This window comes from Protopterus annectens, chromosome 11.part0, assembly GCF_019279795.1.
Source record: "Protopterus annectens isolate FY-2018-M chromosome 11.part0, PAN1.0, whole genome shotgun sequence".
Classification (NCBI taxonomy): Eukaryota; Metazoa; Chordata; order Ceratodontiformes; family Protopteridae; genus Protopterus; species Protopterus annectens.
Window position 1 is genome coordinate 976,245,407 of NC_056745.1, and position 18,918 is coordinate 976,264,324.

Here is an 18,918-nt window from a genome sequence, read left to right on the forward strand (position 1 = left end):
AATAGAGAGGCAGCTGAGGGCTTGGTCAACGATTTCAACATTTCAACTGAATTTTTGAGATTCACTTGGGACTACCAGAAAGAGAGGGTCACTTATTTGGATGTTAATTTAATAAAATCATCCGAAAATGGATATTTGTTGGCCAAGATTTACCGTAAACCTACGTGGTCTAATAGTTACCTACAATTTGAGAGTAACCATCCTTACCACCAAAAACGTGCTATCATGAAAGGACAATTGGTCCGGGTGGCTAGGATGGTCACTGTGTTTGCTGATTTTTTGCTGGAAATGGATAAAATTTATGAATTGTTTTCCAATAGAGGCTACCCGACCCCCATGTTAGTAGAGTTAATGACGGAGGTAAAACACAAGAGAAGATCTGGGTTTTATCAACCTCTATTGGGGTTGCACCCTGGGGGATCAAATGCATTAAATGAGTCAGCTAACAATTGTCGGTCTGTTAATCATTCCATGAGGTTTGTAATGACCTACAGTATGGATGCTCTAAGTATTAGCACTTTCATCAAAAGGTTTTGGGCTGTCGCCACTAGTGAGTTTGATGGGTTACAACAGTTGGGATAGCAGGTAAAATTTACCTACAGAAAGGGACATGACTTAAAAAATATCTTAGAAAGCCAATCAGGAGTAACCAACATAAGAGCTGGAATGTTTACATGTAATTTTTGTAGACATTGTAGATTTGTCAAAACAGGGCTTCATTTTTATATACGAAACAGTACTTATTCAGTAAAAGGAAGGTGCAATTGTAGAAGTTCTCATGTCATATACGTAGCAGTATGCACTTCCTGTTCGAGTTTCTATGTGGGAAAAACGGACAGGAAATTATGTCAATGCATGTATGAACATTCTTATGCTATTAAGAAGAACAAGGAAGAGAATGCCCTGGCAAAACATATTCAGGAGTTCCCTGAGCATGGGTTTAATTTTATGGCAATCGACCATATAAATCCCAAATATGGGAGGGGGATGGATTCACTTTTGTTGGAAAGGAAGGAACTATTATGGCAGCTAAGGCTAAGAGCATTTGCCCCCCCAGGCCTTAATGGCATGCTGTCTATAGCATGTATTTTAAAGCTGAAGAGCCTGGAGAGGTAGTTCCTTTGGCTGCTTGAGTTTCCACCATTTAGTTGTAAGTGCTTTGTTTGCAAGCACTAGTATTTTGTAATTTTATATAATTTTATATAGTTTTTTGTAATTATTGCACTATTATAAAATTGTTTGGTGAAAGTATTTTTTGTCTAAAATATTGACTCTTTCCGAGTTGTAAGTGTATTGCAAGTGAGTTTGAATTTTTACATGAATTCTTATATGTTTTTTTAATATATAAATGTATTTTATTGTATTTCATTTTGCGTTTTAAATTTGGTTAATTGGATGGTAAAAATATCATTTTTATTTCATAGTGGCAACAAATATTAAGTAGGAATAAGCCATATGATTTTTTTAGAGATGTTGTATCACTTTAAATGGTGGAATAAAGGAAGTGATGTCATGGATGTAAGGGATTTTAAAGTTAATGTTACCATTTTGAATTTTTGTGGTTACATGTTAACTATTTCTGAGGAAGTTGGTCTTGGGACTGACGAAAAGCTATATTTTGAAGGCTTAAATAAACTGGTGCATGTTTTAAAGAGATTTTTTATCGGATTTTTTATCGGATTTTGATCATTTTTGGATTATCTGGTTGGTAGTTTTGCTGCATTAGTCTTGGATTTCTGTGGATTCCATTTGGCGGTTTCCAGGCTGTTTGGTCCTTGTGTGGTTCAGGAATATGCAGATTTTGTTATGGTGAAAGAAAACGCCTGCATCTCAGTGTATGGAACATCTGGCTCTGCCGGCATCCTTTTGCATTCTGATTTCTAATGTTTTGTGTTTTTGCTTAAACCCATTATCCTTATAATAATTATGTAGCAGAGATTTTGTTAATTCTCACAGTCACTTTTTTTTTGGGGGGGGGGCTTAGCAATTAACCCTGCTATATATGCTACATGTCATGCAGTCCCCACCATATTGTATTTCCTAACCGCCAATTCACTATTATTTTCATGACACTGCTTGCAGTTCTTACTTCGTTATTAATAACATTTATACTTTTTCCCTCGCAATAATTTAATGTCATCTGGATGCACTGCTAATATATGCCAATTATTATTAACATTTTTTTATATTTCTACTCTTCACAGAATGTACCAATTGCAAGGTCACTGCCCACTCCTTATAAAGACTTCAGAGTATATGTTGTTATAATTAATCACTGCTCCTACTGCTTGCTTAATTAGCACTTATGGGTAACCTCTTACCTTAAAACTGTTATATGAAGAAAATAACAATTCATCTATTTCTTTGTCATCTGACATAAGTTGTGTAACTCTCACAACCTGGCTTTTAACTACTTTCCTTTTCATGTAAGAAGAATGCATATTGTTTAAATAGAAAATGGTATTGCTCACAGCTATCAAGAGGGTATGAGGCAGAAAAGGTGATGAGTGCAGGTCAAATATTAGCAATGCATAAAATATATACTAGGTAAGCTTTCTCTACCCTTTTGTTCATCTAGCATATGTAATGTAATTTAGTGTCACAAAGTTTAAACGTGATCAGGTGACCATAATGATTACCTTGCTTTTAAAACAGGGTGCCCTCCACCAGCAACATATTCTGATTGGCTTTACCTCTGATGTTTCAGAAACTGATTAAAAATTATACATTATTTATACTTTCACTCTCCAACGTATGATATATTAATTGCATTACGATGTTAAACGTTTACCTGTGTTACAGAAATCAAGTATATTGCTTTATCACTGAAAACAACATTTGATGAGTTATTACCTGTTTCCCTGTGGTCTAATTAGGTCCAAATCCTGACACCTATTGTCCCAAGGGTTCAAGTATTGTCAGCCCATTATCAAATATCACACCGAGATCCTAATCTTTAAATGAAATGCAAACTAATTATCTCCATGGAAGAAAATAAAAGTTTGTTAAAGAATGTGCATAGGGCAAATGGTGCATGCATCATCATTACCACAAACTATTGTTTATCCAACTAATGACAAAGTCCAAATAGACTTCTAACTTAATAAAATCAGACATGTAGTTCTGAGGTGAGAAGTACAGCTGAATGCCATATGCAGAGCAGCAGTATCATATTTTTCTTACTTATATGATCAAACATAGTAGCAACATATACACTGTTTGCAAACTATGAAACAAAATTGAACTTTATTTTCTTTTTAATTATTTTAGAGTAGCAATGTTGTTGGTACATTAATTATACTAATATTATAACAAAACACAGGGCAACCGGCAATCCTTGGGGTAAAAGCTCCGTAATGCAAATTCAAAGGCTCAATTAATAAAATCAAGTAACAGACCATGGAGCTACCACGGCAGGCAAGTCTCTAAACACAATTACAACAGCATGTAACAGTCCTTGAAAATAAAGTGAAGATTCTGTATAAAAACAAGGTTTATTCATCGAAGGTAAGCGCTTTCACTTAGGAGCTTCTTCAGACCAAATAGTACATAAAAAACTAAAGCACATATATATAGGGAACAAAGCAGTCAATGCCAATCATCCAATTAGCTGGCATTAAAGCTATATACCCAAAACAAACCTATAGCTCATAAATCTCATTTCAATGTTATTTCATTACATTTAAATTTTAAAATGCTTACAGCTGTACAAAGTTAAATAACTAAATAAAAATGTTCTGAAACAGACAATAGGCAGCAAAAATGCATACATCAAAAATAACAGTAAAGCTATCAAAGCAGCTAAAATAGGATCTCCATGGAAGCAACAATAAAGTAAAGTGGATCACAAAATGAGGGCATGAGATTTTACATGGGCTGTACATTTACCCTCTTGAAAATGTGCTACTTAAAGGACCTCCTAGATGACACTTTGGTATGACATGTCTTACTTAGGAAAAGCAGCTGCCTCTAAAGAATCAGGACCTGATAGAAGAGCATTTTTCTGGGGTTTAAGTACCGATTTCCTTGATTTATCTGGTGGAGACACAGAAAACCAACAAGCCTTTTAAATATGTGTAATGCAGATTGCTTTGAGCCTTCCAAATAAGAAGTAAAAGCATAATTGTGGGTCTAGCAGTAATCAGAATCCAGCCCAGATACTGCGGCACTGGGTAAGCAGAGAAACATTAAAAGTCAATATCTCAGCCATGGAATTATAGAAAACTGTAGGTAAGCAGGGGTGATGCCAGAGAGCCCTGGGAGAGTGCACTGCAGTAGTCCACAAGTGATAATACAAGCTCATGACATGGATAACTCAAGTAATCTCTGAAGAAGGTATTGGATGTCTGGTCTGGATGATGCTAATTAAAGGGAGAAGAAGATATAACAACAACAAACACCTGGGCATATATTGTCAGCCCATTATCAAATATCACACCGAGATCCTAATCTTCAAATGAAATGCAAACTAATTATCTCCATGGAAGAAAATAAAAGTTTGTTAAAGAATGTGCATAGGGCAAATGGTGCATGCATCATCATTACCACAAACTATTGTTTATCCAACTAATGACAAAGTCCAAATAGACTTCTAACTTAATAAAATCAGACATGTAGTTCTGAGGTGAGAAGTACAGCTGAATGCCATATGCAGAGCAGCAGTATCATATTTTTCTTACTTATATGATCAAACATAGTAGCAACATATACACTGTTTGCAAACTATGAAACAAAATTGAACTTTCTTTTCTTTTTAATTATTTTAGAGTAGCAATGTTGTTGGTACATTAATTATACTAATATTATAACAAAACACAGGGCAACCAGCAATCCTTGGGGTAAAAGCTCCGTAATGCAAATTCAAAGGCTCAATTAATAAAATCAAGTAACAGACCATGGAGCTACCACGGCAGGCAAGTCTCTAAACACAATTACAACAGCATGTAACAGTCCTTGAAAATAAAGTGAAGATTCTGTATAAAAACTAGGTTTATTCATCGAAGGTAAGCGCTTTCACTTAGGAGCTTCTTCAGACCAAATAGTACACAAAAAACTAAAGCACATATATATAGGGAACAAAGCAGTCAATGCCAATCATCCAATTAGCTGGCATTAAAGCTATATACCCAAAACAAACCTATAGCTCATATATCTCATTTCAATGTTATTTCATTACATTTAAATTTTAAAATGCTTACAGCTGTACAAAGTTAAATAACTAAATAAAAATGTTCTGAAACAGACAATAGGCAGCAAAAATGCATACATCAAAAATAACAGTAAAGCTATCAAAGCAGCTAAAATAGGATCTCCATGGAAGCAACAATAAAGTAAAGTGGATCACAAAATGAGGGCATGAGATTTTACATGGGCTGTACATTTACCCTCTTGAAAATGTGCTACTTAAAGGACCTCCTAGATGACACTTTGGTATCACATGTCTTACTTAGGAAAAGCAGCTGCCTCTAAAGAATCAGGACCTGATAGAAGAGCATTTTTCTGGGGTTTAAGTACCGATTTCCTTGATTTATCTGGTGGAGACACAGAAAACCAACAAGCCTTTTAAATATGTGTAATCCAGATTGCTTTGAGCCTTCCAAATAAGAATTAAAAGCATAATTGTGGGTCTAGCAGTAATCAGAATCCAGCCCAGATACTGCAGCACTGGGTAAGCAGAGAAACATTAAAAGTCAATATCTCAGCCATAGAATTATAGAAAACTGTAGATAAGCAGGGGTGATGCCAGAGAGCCCCGGGAGAGTGCACTGCAGTAGTCCACAAGTGATAATACAAGCTCATGACATGGATAACTCAAGTAATCTCTGAAGAAGGTATTGGATGTCTGGTCTGGATGATGCTAATTAAAGGGAGAAGAAGATATAACAACAACAAACACCTGGGCATATATTGTCAGCCCATTATCAAATATCACACCGAGATCCTAATCTTTAAATGAAATGCAAACTAATTATCTCCATGGAAGAAAATAAAAGTTTGTTAAAGAATGTGCATAGGGCAAATGGTGCATGCATCATCATTACCACAAACTATTGTTTATCCAACTAATGACAAAGTCCAAATAGACTTCTAACTTAATAAAATCAGACATGTAGTTCTGAGGTGAGAAGTACAGCTGAATGCCATATGCAGAGCAGCAGTATCATATTTTTCTTACTTATATGATCAAACATAGTAGCAACATATACACTGTTTGCAAACTATGAAACAAAATTGAACCTTGTGACATTGCACACACTTCAAATGGTATTACATTAACAAAATCATCCCTGAAATCACCCTAATTGAACATTACAAATAGTGAGATGCAAGGTACTAGAGTAGCAGACAGTAAAATCAGTGATGTCCTAGTAAAACCCATGGTCCACTCATTCAAAGAGGACCAAGGTATAATATGGCAGCAAGACAGACTATGACATTTGATCATTTACTATTTCATTACAATGATCTCACTACTATGTCCAGGCAGATATGCACTCATGGAATCACAAACTGGAATACATCTATTTATACATCATCTTCTCAGGATCATTGCCCCAAATTAGTAGGAATAGCAAGCTGAAATAATCTATTGTACTTACCTTCAGAATGAAGTAGCAAGTTAGATTTTAAATTTCATGGAAAACTGTTAGCTCCAATGATCTCCAAGCAATTCAAAGAATGAGTGAAACAGGCATTGCTTGTAGGATTTAATTAGTCATGCTGGGTTTGCGTCTAATGTATGGCACACTGAGAAAATTGCCAAACCCATATCTCTCACATCTTCATATTCAATGTATCTCAAGTAAATCAAGCAGGAAGCACAGCAGTTTTTTTGCAGACCACTGGAGTGAGCAGTAGGTACAACAGCATAGAAGGAACCCCTGATAGAGTATCCTGTATCTGCAAAGAACTGCATGAACATTTCATATATGGCAGGGGACAAGAGCCTTCAATCTATGAAACAGTCTGGGATACACAACCTGTCTATAATTCAAAAGGACATGGTTGATGCAGCAGATGTCTCACAAGATACATATAATTATGCTGGGCAAGTTTAATCATGTTCTCTGCCAGATACATCCTACATCACATGTGCTCCAACCTGAGTCCTAGGCTTCAAAACTTATGACTACTCAGGGTCATGCCAACACTTACTCGCCATTAGAGACTTTGGACATATATCTGGATCAATGGTATCTACGTCCCTCAAGTATTCCTCATGATAGGAAATCAGTAGATGTTGTGATCAATATCTTCATTATACAGGTAGCACAGCATGGACATTAGTACATTGCTGACAAGATTCCTGAAATTCCTTTGTTAGGCCAATTCACTATCATGTAAGGGGTAGAGGAAGCACCCGAGTGTATAAACCATCTTCTGCCATCTCTCTTATTGTGACCATACTAAAGTCCAATGTGTGTCCATAATAGTCAAAATGGAAACCATCAGAGTGAAGCTGAAAGGCCTGTAATTCAGACAAAAAATTCCACAATAATTTGAACGGACACATCACCAGTCCATCTATTGAAGTCACACAAGATAATTTATCTTTAGTGCTCAAGTAATGCATTGACAAAGTCATCAAACAATTGAGGAAGTGTGACAAGGGAACCAAGGCAATGGCATACCTAACAATATCTGTATTATGATGTTATACATATAACACAGTGACACAACAACCACCACCATGCCTATGTGAGCTTGCCCTTTGACAGCTGAGGTTAATCCAGTCAAACCTTGCCTAATGAACTCAACACGACTGAGCTACCTGCTTCTCCTACCAGCCCCCCCCCATGGAATTTATTAATACTGTTGTATCAACAAGGAAGAGACAAAAGAAAATGCACTTTCTTTCAAGGGCTTACCCTGTTATTCACAAACTAGTGTGCTGACAGGTACATTTAGCTGTACAGGTCTCCACCACCAGCCCATCAGTAAAGTAGTGTGCTTTGAAGCATGGCAGTGAAGCATACTACAGTAGAAACCAGCTAGGTAGAAATATATACAAAGCATACTTTTATGTAGGGATGTCCTTTATTGAAATCTGTTATGCCATTATATATAACTTGATTCAGACATTAGTTTGAAGGCTGTTCCAGGTAATAAGGTAATATGGTAGTGCGCACGGTCATATGGGTGGGAGCTTGCCAGCATTAATATGTCGGGGAGGAACATGTGTGTGTGTGTGTGTGTGTGTGTGTGTGTGTGTGTGTGTGTGTGTGTGTGTGTGTGTGTGTGTGTGCGTGTGTGTGCGTGTGCGTGTGTGTGTGTGTGTGTGTGTGTGTGTGTGTGTGGTTCTGTGGGGCACTACATTTTTTTGTTTGTTTGTTTTCTTGCATTAGACAGTACTGGTATGTTGCTCAGCTCTGCAAGCTGAAAAATATGTTAGCAGAGAAGGTGTGATTGCAGCTGTTCTGAGGTACAGCATCACTATGTAGTATATCAGTATTGTCCCAAAGGTTACTTCATTAGGACCAGCCAGCATGCAGTGGTGCTGATCTGCTGACTCACATATGATCAGGGAGAGTGTACATTTGCATAGAGACCTGGCCAGTGGTGTAATGTGTCAGCACCATGAGGCAAGATCTTATATTCGGTCTTGCCCCATTGTGTCATCTATGAGTTTTGTTATGTTTACTGTATGTAATTTCTTCTTCATTGTACACCAATGACTATACATAGGGCCTCTGGACCTTTACATTTGGTCCTGTTTTAAAATTGTTAGTTTAGCCCATGAATAATATGAATTATATGATTACTTTATGACACCCTTTGCTGTTTTGCTCTTGGTTTCACTGGGTAGAATATTCTAAGCTGATTCAGTTATCTCAATACGTTAATCTACAACTGATGCTTATAAATCTATCACTTTAGTTAATACTAAACTTGAAAAGTTAAGTACAATCTCATGTAATCATGGACTGTGTGATTTGTTTCTGGCAAGAGTACAGTCAGCCTTGCTTGTACATCAGCAACATTTTTCCCAAACATTTTTTTCCCAACATGTCTTTGTTATTTTTATGTTACTTATTTATCTGGTTATTGTCAATTTATTTTAATAAAATGCTTTCTTTTCAATATTTGCTATATTTATTCATTTAATTTTCATATCTGTAACTTATCTATTGAACATAGTAGTCTTTCTTGATCCAGTTTATTCATTTGCCATATATTCCTTTATGTTTCCCTGGCTAGATGCAAATTCTCTATGTGTTTATTTTATTATGGAAGCCTCTTTCTGGACCTTTACCCTTTCCCATCATTTAGTTACTTATTGGAATTTTTCATCATTCCTGCAGTTTGGGAATTCTAACTCTGTGCAAGTAAATAAAGAACTATTGTGCTGTAAATTAATAATTAAACATGCATTGGAGATAAAATATATCATTTTAATAATTAAATGCCATAGACATTGAACTATTATGGTCATTTTTCCATCTGAATTCAAGGTGTACAGCTAACAAGAAACATCTTTTAACTGATTGGTATAATTCCCTGATAATCCGTAGTAACATGTTTGCATATATTCTTTTTTCTACTATTTAGCTGAAGGCTGATGACAGAGTTCTCAAAACTAACCTGGGTCTGCTATTTCTAAAGCTGAAAAGAGCAGATGCAGGAAGTTATTTTTGCCAGACAGTGGAGCATAAGTTTACTGATACAATAAAGAAAATCAACCTGGAAATCTTGGAGGAAGACAGGCTAGAAGAGATGTTTCATAAGGAAGAAGATGAAGAGATACACCAAAGAACACAATGTTCTCCTCAAACAACTACAAATCAAGGAACAAAACCTTGGTATAAAGAATTCCTGCAAATAATTGGATATAACAATTTTCAGAGGATTGAAGAGTACTGTGAGAAAGTGTGGTGCTCTGACAAGAAGAGGAAAAAGCTAAAAATGTTGCCAACCAAATGGAAAAATCCAAGTCACCAAGATAAGAAAAATACACGAACTAAAGCAGAGCATTACAGAATGCCAAGACATACGTCTCATGCATAATAAGACCTTGGATGATCTACAGTATCATGCATATGTTACTATGCAAACATAAAGACTGAGGGAATCCATGTAGGAAACCAAAAAGGTGCATATGAACCATTGTTTAAAAAATCAGGCAGAGTAGATACAGGACAAACCAAGATAATTTTTCATGGTCTAGTACTGATGTAGTTTTAACTTTTCTACAGTTTTTGAATAACTATTTAAGTTTCCTTTGTTTGACATTATTTAACATAGCTCAGTTTTGACATTCACCCATAACTACTGTATTGGAATATGTAAATTGTGTATTTCTGAAAAGTTTCACAAGAAACCAGGGCTATTAAATGATTAATTATTTAAAATATTTCAGAATCGGGTATGTCTTCATCATTTGCTAAACACAGTTATTTATCTATGGCAATCCAATATGTTCAGCACTATCTTCATTTAAACTATTACCCATTTAAATGCTGAATGTAATGTTTCCATTTCTATAACACTTACAAAGATTATAGTTATTTTTTACATCATGTTGCTTAATATTTGTGAGTGACATTCAATATCAGAATACTTGGCATAATGCAATTATTATATAAAGAGCTATTCATGAGAAGACATCTCTAAAGCTTCAGCTGGAGAGGTTTGATTAACATGCTGGATAAAGAAGTACTCTTCAGTTATGAAAGTTATTAGGTTAACAGTCTTAAATCATGGAATATTCACTTGCAGCACGGTAACTTATAACAAGCAGGTGAGTAAATCTCAGTTAATTATATGTGATGCTAGTGAAGGAAAACTTACACATGATAAAGGAGACAATAACCACTGACATAAAGAAAACTTTTCTGAAATGCAGAAAAGGGAAATCTTACTGAGATAGATGTTGCAACAGAAATATTATTTACCTTATTACATATACTGTAACATTTTGTTCTTTGAATTTGGAAGGAGATGTAATGTTCACTGCCTGGAGTAAAACTGCAAACAAATTTATATCATAATAGTGCTAAATAGGCCCCAGGGAGATTACTTGGCAAGTGCAATGGTAGAAATGCTGGCTAATGCCCTTTTTATCTCTTCCTAATGTTCTGCAGAGCAAAGGAAATAAAATGAATCAAATGAAATGAAAACACATTGCAACTCTTAAAATAATATTTATATTTCAGCATTTTGCCTCGAATACATATTTAATAAGATATTATGCAATATGCTGTTATAAATAATGTTACCAGATGTAACTAGTTTTATTGTTACTGATCATATTGTCAGTCATAATGTCTATCATTACACAGATATCCGTTTGTCACATGGTAACCTTATCAAAATATGCATACTAATAATGTCCGAGGTTCGGCAGTAAAAACTACATAACATTTCTTAAATCAATAAGGATAACTTCATTATTAACACATGCATTTCAAAACACATAAAAGGCTCTTGCTACAGCTGTACAACAAGTTTACTTTACCCACACACAATGCTTGGGATAGTGCAGATATGGTTTGTTTACAAGCATGTCTAAAAATGTTTGCTATATTATATTATATTTACTCTGCTTCATCTATTTACAAGTAGTTGTGGACTACCACATAATTCATATAAAAAAGTAATCAAGTTCAAAAATTTGCTTGGGAAGACCTCTAACATAAAGAATTGCTGCATGGTATCAAGTGAGCCCCTGACATAAGTTGACTTCATGGCAGTAAGGTGCTAAAGCCACGAATGTGACTCGGTCACCTGATCACTGGTGAAGCTGTACAGGGAGTGTGTACATTGTCAGCTGATGCTGCCCTAACCATCCTGGAAGGAGAAAGAGAGTCCACTGTACTGCACTGCTGATTCCAAGCAGATACCCAGAGAACACCCTTTCTCATCTTTAGACCTTTAAAGAACTTAGAAACCAAATTAAAAAAACTCATCCTAAATGACAAAAAGAACTTCTATACAAATCCTCCCACTATCCTCGTATCAGATCCCCAAAAATTCTGGAACTCTATCAGTCACATTCTACATCCTGAAACCCCTCCCCTCCTAACCCCTGCCCACAAGATACCCCTGAAGTAACAGCCACTAAATTCAACAATCATTTCATTGACTCTATAACCAACGTAATCAGTTCACTTCCCACTAGGAACAAGGCCAATAACCTCCCTAACCCACTGCTATTCCCAACTCTCCCAACTCTTTCTCCCTCAAAGCTGTATCAACTAACTATATAAAATCACTGCTCTCTAAACTCAAACCCTGCTCCCCGTCAGCTGATAATCTACCCTCCTACTTCCTACAATTGCCTCAGAACCCCTAGCCTACCCAGTCATTATTCTGGTCAACCGCTCCATTACCAAATCCTACATCCCCTCTATATGGAAACAATTCTATACATTACCTATTCACAAAGGTGGAAATTCCTCAGAAATATCAAACATTAGACCAATTGTTATATTGTCCCCTCTCTCTCTAAAATTTTACAGAAATGTATACACAAGCAAGTTATGCATTACCTACTTCAGGAAAACCTTCGTACACACATGCAACATGGGTTCCATCCCAAACATAGTACTACCACTGCACTAATATCCTTCATCAATACTGTATCTCTTGCTCTGGACAACAATAAGTTCATTTCATGCCTGTTTCTGGACCTTTCCAAAGCTTTTGACACTGTCTCTCACCCTCTCCTCTTGAACAAACTAACCAACCTAAAATTCTCTTCTCGTACTATCTCCTGGTTCTCAGGCTATCTCTCTGACAGCAATCAGTCAAATGGCTTTCAGCATTATCCCCTCCCTTTACAGTGCAAATGGGTGTCCCACAAGGATCTATCCTTGGCCTGCTACTCTTTAATATTTTTACCAAAATACTACACACCTCTTGTCGCCAGTCATCACTTGTACAATATGCTGATAACTCAACTGTCATCACCATTGCCAATAATCCATCAGACCTTCACTCTACTACCCAAGCATCCTTCAACACCATAGAAGCATGGCTTAGTGACAACAAATTAATACTCAACCCTAAGAAAACAAAACTCTTACTCTTTCTCCCCAAAAACCTCACTAATCTCAAAGCCACATTTACAATACTATCCAGCAATAACACCACCATTACAGTTGAACCTAGCACTAAGTTACTAGGCATCACGATAGATGATCAGCTCAATTTTGATTTACATGTGACTAGCTGTATCAAAATAACTCACCAGAAACTTGGACACCTTTATCGCAACAAGAAATACTTAATCGACACAGTCAGAAAAACTCTCTCTCATGCATTTCTACTACCCACACTTTTATACAGCTGTCACCTACACACTTCTCACTAAACTAGAAGCTACCTATAGTAAGGTGGCCAGATTCTCTACTAACCAACACTACAAGTATCACCACTGCTTATCTCTTAAGCAACTTGACTGGCTTGAATTTCCCCATCTGCTATTACTACATCAACTAAAGATTATCCACTCTAGCCAATATCTGCCTTCTTTGTCCCCCAGCCTTACTTCTATCATATCCAAATACTCCCCAGCAAGGACACTATGCAGCTCTGACCAAGACTTGCTACAGATCTATAAACCTAAGACCAAAATAGGATGCATATTCTATAATTGTGACCCTGCCACATCCTGGAACAAACTACCAGTAGAAATTAGGTCCCTTGACCATCTCAAACAATTCAAATCAGCCATTCAAATATACCTAAAGAAAAACTGGTCCTGCCACTGTACACATCCCCCCAGAACCACCCCTATCCTAGTATTCAAATACCACTCTTTCTCTGCCTACTTCAGCACTTGAGTGCACCGAACTGCAGCCTTACTTGTCAGCAAAACCCCTACCTTAGGAGTAACATAGTCCAAGCCTGAGGCAAGCCACATGGTCATTTAATAACAAGGTAACTTCTTTCCAAAGACAGATTTTGTTCCATAGAGCCTAATGATATTATTGGCTTGAAAAGCTTTGCTGTATTATCCTTCAAAACTATTGCTGAAGCAGGATGCATGACTGCTTACGTAAATGGTCTCTTCTTTCTGGTGACAAAGGACATATTCAGATCAACAGAGGCGGAACAAAGACTTTTACCTGACCTGTTGTGGAAAAGATCCGGCTTTTAGCAAGCTGGTATGCAACAGTTCAGAAATGTTAAAATTGTAGGCTTGTAAAATTGTCACTCTGTCTTTATGAAATGGAAGCTTTCCACAAACTCTTAAATCAGATTTCAACTCAGAAATTACCAAATAAATAATAAAATCTGGAAAAGAAAACTTTCTTCACTGATACATGGAGCTTTAAAGGACTGTAAAATGTTTCTCCCATAGAGCAAGAATTGCAAAGCATATAAAGTCACACATATATGCTTATGTTTACCCATAAAAAGGTGACTCAGTAGTTATACCTCTGTCTTCTAGCTCCAGAGTCTGAGTTTCAATCATGACTTCAAGTCACTACGTGTGTGAAGTTTTCATGTCTGCATGGATTTTTTTCAGGGTACTCAGGCACCTTCCAACATACTTTTTGATCGACTTGACTAAATTATCCATATATGTATTACACTTACCATCATAAACTAGGAAAGGGCACGGAAGGGTTTATGGGCAAGCTTATTTACCCAGTTAATAATATTACAGAAATAAAATAAATGTCCTGGGTTCATTCCATTCTGTCTTCTAGCTGTGAAACAGCAATAACATTCTGACGGTGAGAAATAAAAATATGCATATTGTCTTGTTGAGCTATGCAACAATTTTGCTTGCTGATCATTCCAGAACATTAAGTTAACTAAGCTGCCTCTGTAGCCTGTCAGGTGTGATGTTACAGTATATTGCATCATTTATGTTAGGAAGACAGGATAATGTCAAAGTCTGTTTAATCTGGCAAGTATGATTTTTTAGTAATCTTCTAGTAGTAGTAATCAAAAAAACTAACCAAATCCATACAAATTTATTCAAGTACATCCACAGTTAACACTTTCATCCACTCAGGACTTCTTCAGACTACATGATGTGACCAATTAAAAACTCACTTAAATACATTGCCACTAAAACACATGACTGCGGTGGTGGTGCTGCGGTAGCATTGTCACAGTATGACGTTGTCCTGGTCGATTCTCAGCTAAAGCGTCTTCTGTGTTAAGACATGTGTGAATGGGCGTACCTTCGTTGAAGGTTGTGCGTCAGAGCTGGCAACTCGGTACGTAAAAATCTACTGCCAATCATTAGCGGACCGGAGTTCTGCTGTGGCGACCCCTAACCAGGAAAAGCCGAAAGATACAACATACAACATGCAGTCTGAAGAAGTCCTGAGTGGATGAAAGCGCTAACTGTAGATGTACTTGAATAAATTTGTGTGGATTTGGTTATTTTTGTTTTTTTTTTTATTATTTCTGATGGTTACCTGAAGTGTTTTTAATCTTCTAGTAGTACTGTAAGTCTCAGACCTGTCCTGATTCGTTTTTTTTTTTACCATGAACACACTGCCACTTACTGAAAATGTAGGAGCTAAGAAGTGAAATTTCACTTCAGCATGCATGCAATGCAATTCTATGTCACCTGAGATCACTATTTCTGACCCTAGCCTACCCAGGATGTGGAAATATGCTTGGAAGACACTGATTCCCTGAGACAGATCAGCAAACTATGTTTGAATTTAAGAAAGACAGAGGTCATGTTGGTAGAGTCCTGTCTAATAACGTTGTTGACCATGGAAGCATGGCCAGTAATAATTGTAGGTAATGAGTCATTAAGGCCATGGCACGTTCTTCATGTAATTCTGGTCAACACTTTGATGCTAAATGGTCAAATGTCATCTGCTATATGAATATTTTTGTTCTACTTAAACATGTCATCAGGATATATCTTTCAGTACCTTAACGTGACCATACATGGTGTGGTTTTCTATAGGCTACAGTACTAATTTATTGTATCTGGATCTTTCTCCATGATCATTTCTCAGTGCAATGGGACAGCCAGGGAAAGAGTGCAGCATTAAAGTTATTGAGAGTAATTTCAAGAGATGGCTACATTATCCCTCCTGCAGCAGACCAATTCCTCTGAAGCATTGTTAGCCACATAATCTATGTTGTATGGTGAGGGACCTTCCAATGTTTAGGATTTAGAGTGGAACCACAGCCTGATCTGAAGCTGTATAACATAGAATCACTTCCAATTAAAGACATCATTTCACATTTTGTGTTTGACCTTTTAATGATTTTCAAATCAATGCATTTCTTTTTTGCATATTCGGATGTATCTATACCTGTTATGCAACATCAACAGAACAGTATGGAGGGCCAGGTATATCTCACAGAGAGTACTGTTTTTATTTATTATCCAAGCTTTTATGGGCAGTTTTCAATGAATATTTGAAGAAGATGCTCAGTATTATTAGAAAATTATTTGATCAGATATCAAAGGTGGACCTTTCACAGGCCATGGTAATTACAGAGCTTTAAGACAGACAAGCCTCATATGCAAAGCTCTGGAAAGACTTATCATGGAACTAATCTGTAAGGACACAGGTAACCTTTAGACACTGAGCTTATATCAGTTTAGATTCATTAAGTGTAGGTCACTGCTTATTCAACCTGCTGGACCTTTAAAGGTCACCAAAGCAATGGCTGAAGGTAAAATGATAGACACCAATTACCTCAGCCTGGCCAACGCTTTTGACAGAATCTTCCATTCAATCATAATGGAAAAACTAAATATAATGATAAACCCCTATGTTACCCTCTGGGTTGCCAACTGGCTCACAGACAGAATGCTCTAAATCAAAATAGGGGAATTTACCTCCACAAAGCGACCAGTCACCAGTGGAGTCCCTCAATGGCCTGTATGGGAATCTGTCCTGTTTGGCATCTACTTCTCTGAAGTAAAAGCCAAAACAAAAGTGCTTTGGGTGTGTAAGTTTGTAGATGACTGTAAGTTAGGAGCAGTCATTTAATCCCCAAGTGACTTAGCCATCCTGCAGGAAAGTTTGTCCCAAATTAAAAACTGGTGCAAAACTCATGTACTAAAACTAAATGCCAAAATATGCATTGTTATGTCCTTTGGGAAGTCATCTACCCTGGTGAATTACTACTTTGACAATATGCCACTAAGACGCAGTTGTTAGGGGCTTGGGAACTAATGTGGACAGTCACCTAACTTTTGACCTACATGAGTCCATTGTCATAAAAAACTCCTTCTATATTGCAGATCTTGTACAAAAAGGGGATTGTGTCTAAATCTAGGGATGTCATTGACCCCCTTTACTCAGCCCTCATTAGGTCAGTCATTGAATATAATGCCCCTTTGGCGTGGATCTGTCCAGAAACATGTAGCAACTGGAAAACCTGCAGAGATACCTTACTAAAAGAATATTAGTCCCAAAAATATGCCCTACAAAAACTTCCTCAAAGCCCTGTCGCTATACTCAGTGGCCTACAGACTGTTCATAGTTTCATAGGTGTGTACTAGGCTAATGGCCCTGGGCCCTTTACAAGCCTAGCCATAGGATTGCCCTGGCATAGTGCCACTGTTAAGAAGTTACCTGTGTCTGGCGTACAAGGCATCCTCTGATCCAATGGATTTATTGCACATCAGAAAGTCAAATGGCATCAGAAATACTCAGTCTAGGGATGTAAACCTCTTCTGCAACATCAACAGAATCATTTGGAGGAAGAGGTCTATCTCGCAGATGATATGGCTGCTCTGGAAATGACTCACCATCCACAAAAAACAAATCTCTTCCCTGTTCATATTCAAGTGCAACCGGGATCTATGAATGGGAAACAGAAAATTTATCCCAGGATTGCCCCTGCACTACTAATGGACAGAGGCAACTCCTAAATACTTTATCCCCATACATGGATTCCCTCAAATTATCTATGGCATGATCCCAATTATTCTTTTTTTTTTTCCATAATCAATCTTTATTATTTTTCTGAATAAACTAACAATATTACATAAACAAACCCAAAAAAAAAATAAAACAAAGCCCAAATGCTACTACAAAATATATACACTATATACATGAATGCTTCCATCAATTAAACAAGATCAATCTAAACAGATAATTGATGCTAAACACAGATATACGCTTACATGTCCAGGGGTTAAAGTGGATTAGAATCTTAAGCCAACAGAATATTAAAAATTTTTTCCCATATTTTCGGATTATATATGTTTTTCCTATGATCCTTAATTAATAATTTATGAGCTAAAATATGTTTCATCGCTAATCCTTTAAAGTTATCCCATGAAGTTTGGGATGGGTTCAACCAATTTGTAGCTATATAAAGTTTCATTAGCAAGAAAATATTTATCAGTATAATTATTTGGGATTTATCCAAATTATTCGGAGGAATATGTAGAATCATAAATTCCCAGGAAAGTGTAGAATGTTGATAACCCATCTTTTGTAACTGAATTTTTAGGGAATTCCAAAGTTTGTATATGCATTTACAGCTCCAGAACATGTGTAAAAGGTCAGCCACTTGATCCTTACAGTATGGACATTTAGGCGAATTTTTAGAATTGAATTTATGCAAGCTAAGACGAGTATAGTAAGCTAATTAGGGGTAATATGTAATTATCAACCATAGGCTGTGTAAGACCAGTCTAACACCAAATGGGAGAGGTTAATTCAAGCACCAAAAGGGAAATGGGCTAGGCTTAAAATGATCCAAAATGGCAGCTAGCCTAGTACTTACCTACGAAGCTATATGACAAATGCACTGAGAACATTCTTATGACTATTCTGCTGAGACAAACAGCAGTTCATACAGCTAACTACTACATAACAGGTTTGCACTCCAGACTCACCAATTATGCAAGTGATAGCTGACTAAGACCAGACAAAGCACAGAATAAGTAATAGTGAAGTTGACAGCAATGTGGCACAAGCCAAGGAAATGTGTTTACAGGTTACCTATCTGGATAATCACTGAACA

At 36.7% G+C, this 18,918-nt stretch overlaps 1 protein-coding gene across 1 annotated transcript in view; it reads left to right on the forward strand.

The window, feature by feature from the left end:
• SEMA3E (semaphorin 3E) overlaps positions 1 to 10,351 on the forward strand; it is a 949,587-nt gene extending 939,236 nt beyond the window's left edge. Inside the window, exon 17 of the mRNA XM_044088353.1 lies at positions 9,550 to 10,351. Coding sequence (XP_043944288.1) covers positions 9,550 to 10,005 — 456 coding nt within the window. The 3' untranslated portion in view covers positions 10,006 to 10,351. The remainder of the gene's footprint in view (positions 1 to 9,549) is intronic.
• The last annotated feature ends 8,567 nt before the right edge of the window (positions 10,352 to 18,918 follow it).